The sequence below is a fragment of the Physeter macrocephalus genome, chromosome 15 (genome assembly GCF_002837175.3).
Source record: "Physeter macrocephalus isolate SW-GA chromosome 15, ASM283717v5, whole genome shotgun sequence".
NCBI classification, from domain to species: domain Eukaryota; kingdom Metazoa; phylum Chordata; class Mammalia; order Artiodactyla; family Physeteridae; genus Physeter; species Physeter macrocephalus.
In genome coordinates this window covers 63,535,764-63,538,108 of record NC_041228.1, presented here as the reverse complement: position 1 = coordinate 63,538,108, position 2,345 = coordinate 63,535,764, and the positions used below count along the sequence as shown (strand labels likewise).

At 49.8% G+C, this 2,345-nt stretch overlaps 1 protein-coding gene across 3 annotated transcripts in view; it reads left to right on the top strand.

The window, feature by feature from the left end:
• Nucleotides 1–409: 409 nt before the first annotated feature.
• The window catches only part of TERF1 (telomeric repeat binding factor 1), a 34,588-nt gene continuing 32,652 nt past the window's right edge, over nt 410–2,345 (top strand). For 2 of the 3 annotated variants that reach the window (XM_024126991.3, XM_024126990.3), the window contains exon 1: nt 411–752. In XM_024126991.3, coding sequence (XP_023982759.1) covers nt 446–752 — 307 coding nt within the window. In that variant the 5' untranslated portion in view covers nt 411–445. Of the gene's footprint in view, nt 753–2,345 lie in introns of all 3 variants that reach the window. The other variant, XM_055091046.1, reaches the window with a different exon arrangement.

Genomic DNA, 2,345 nt, shown 5'->3' with positions numbered 1-2,345 from the left:
AAGTGAATACCAAGATCTAAATGAAGTGTTACGCTCGAAAAATAGTGACAAGTTTTAATCACCTATCTCATTTTTGAAGCACACTGAGGGTAAAATGTTTTTCCATTTTAACTAACCGTGCTGTTGTTCTAGTCAGTGTTGCATTGTAGCACGAGGATAAAGCAGTCCCCCGCTCCCCGACCTCGTATTCTCTCTCCGCATCCATCCAGAACTTGTCTAGTTTATCAACAAAACTGCACCCCTGGGTGGCGGGGAATTCAACATCCAGAGGCGGGAGCAGATTTCGGCCAATCAGAAGCCAGGTTCGAGCCGCTCGCCCATCCCGGTGGTGTGTGATTGGTGGTTTCCCGCGGGAGGAAGCGGCCCTCCGCGGCTCCGCCCCGCGCGGCGCGAGCCAATGGTCGCTCCGCTCAGGAAAAGACTGAAGACGTGCTAGAGATGTAATATGGCGGAGAACACCCCGTCAGCGGCTCTGAGCCCGCGAGGGCTTGCGGATGGGGAGGATGCGGGTTCCCCGGAGGAGCGGATGGCGGAAACGGCGAGAGATGATCAGGAGCAGTTTGAGTGCCAGGAACTGCTCGAGTGCCAGCTGCATTTGGGGGCCCCTGAGGAGGAGGAGGACGCGGGCCTGGTGGCTGAGGCCGAGGCGGTAGCTGCCGGCTGGATGCTCGATTTCCTCTGCCTGTCTCTTTGCCGGGCCTTTCGTGACGGCCGCTCGGACGACTTCCACCGCACCCGCGACAGCGCCGAGGGTGAGTGCGGGGCGCGCCCGGCCGGGGGCGGGAACCGCGGCGGGCTGCCGAGGCCTGGTTTGCGGCGTTGCCCTCCAGGGGGTCGGGGATCGGGCTGCTGCGGCGCCCGAGCGGAGGGCCCCCAGCTCAGAGTTGAACGTTGGTTCGAATCCCGCGTCCGCCTCCTCCCAGCTCCTCAGTTTTGCTCAGATTCCTTAGAGTTGATAGAGGGTTAAGTGAGTTGAAATGAACAAAACTGCACCTAATCCAGTGTCCAGTTCCTTTTGTCGCCTGTGGCGCTTGTATTTCTTGCTTTTTTCGGCAGAGATACTCCTGTAAAGGCATTTATTTAGCAAGTCACTGTGACCTAGGCATCAGTGTTTTCTATTACTTCGGGAGCTATCTAAACCTCGTTTAGCCCGCTGGCTCCGTATAGGCTTCAGAATAAAAGTAACTGACAATGAAATCTACCACCTACACAAGACAGCCTGTAAGCGATGGACAGAGACCTTGACGCCTAGAGAAGGCTAGCTGGCTTTTTGAATGATAACCGAAAGATGCTCTGGTATTTATATGAGTTGGCCGTCAACTTATTGCAGCCAAACGCAACCCCAAGATACTATTTAGTAGGAAATCAAATACCTCAGAAAACCGTGTTGGTACATTTCAGCTTCACGGTTATCCCGTGAGTTAGGCAAGTAATCTCAGTTTATAGAGGAGTGAACTAGTTAAAACAACCTAAAGCATTGATAGGTTAAAGGGTTGTTCCAGACGCATGCCTTATCTTCCAATTCAAGAAGCTTTCCTCCGTGTCACAGATAACACTAGAGCCATGGTTAATTAACATCAATTAGGAAGTTAAATCCTGGAATGAAGCCAGTTCATTTAATAATTCGAATTATTAAAAAGTCCTCTTTGGGGAGGAGGCTAAAATTATCTATGTGGTAATGAATTTGAATTGGAAACATCAGTATGAGCTCCTGTTTATAACATATAGAAATATCTATGCATATTATACATATATAGACACAGGTTAGGATATACTCATATATTTCCTTGTTCTGTCAGATGAAAGGATGTAGAAGCAGTGTAACCCTAGCAGCAAGGGGTACACCTAGCACTGAAGTCTTGGTTTCCAATACCATTCTCCAGAGAAATGGCCTGATTCTGGGACCGGGACTGGAAATATACAAGTTGAGCCTGGAGCATCTTGTGACAGAAAGTAAGAAAGTGCTAAAAACAAAACAAAACAAAACCCCCAAAGAAACAAAAAAAATCCCACAATTATGGGAGTACAAAGGGACACGGGAGCCAACTGCAAGGGCTCCCAATGGCCAAAGCTGAAATAACTCGAGCAAGAAAATACAGTTGACCCTTAAACAACACTGGTGTGAACTGCACCTGTCCACTTACAAGCCAATTTTTTCCTCAGTAGTAAATAATACAGTACTACGCAATCGTGGTTGGTTAAACTGGGAATACAGAGGGCCGACCCTGGGATATTCAACTGCTCAGAGGGTCAGCACCCCTAACCCTGGCATTGTTCAAAGGTCAACTTTAGGGCTTCCCTGGTGGCGCAGTGGTTGAGAGTCCGCCTGCCGATGCAGGGGACAC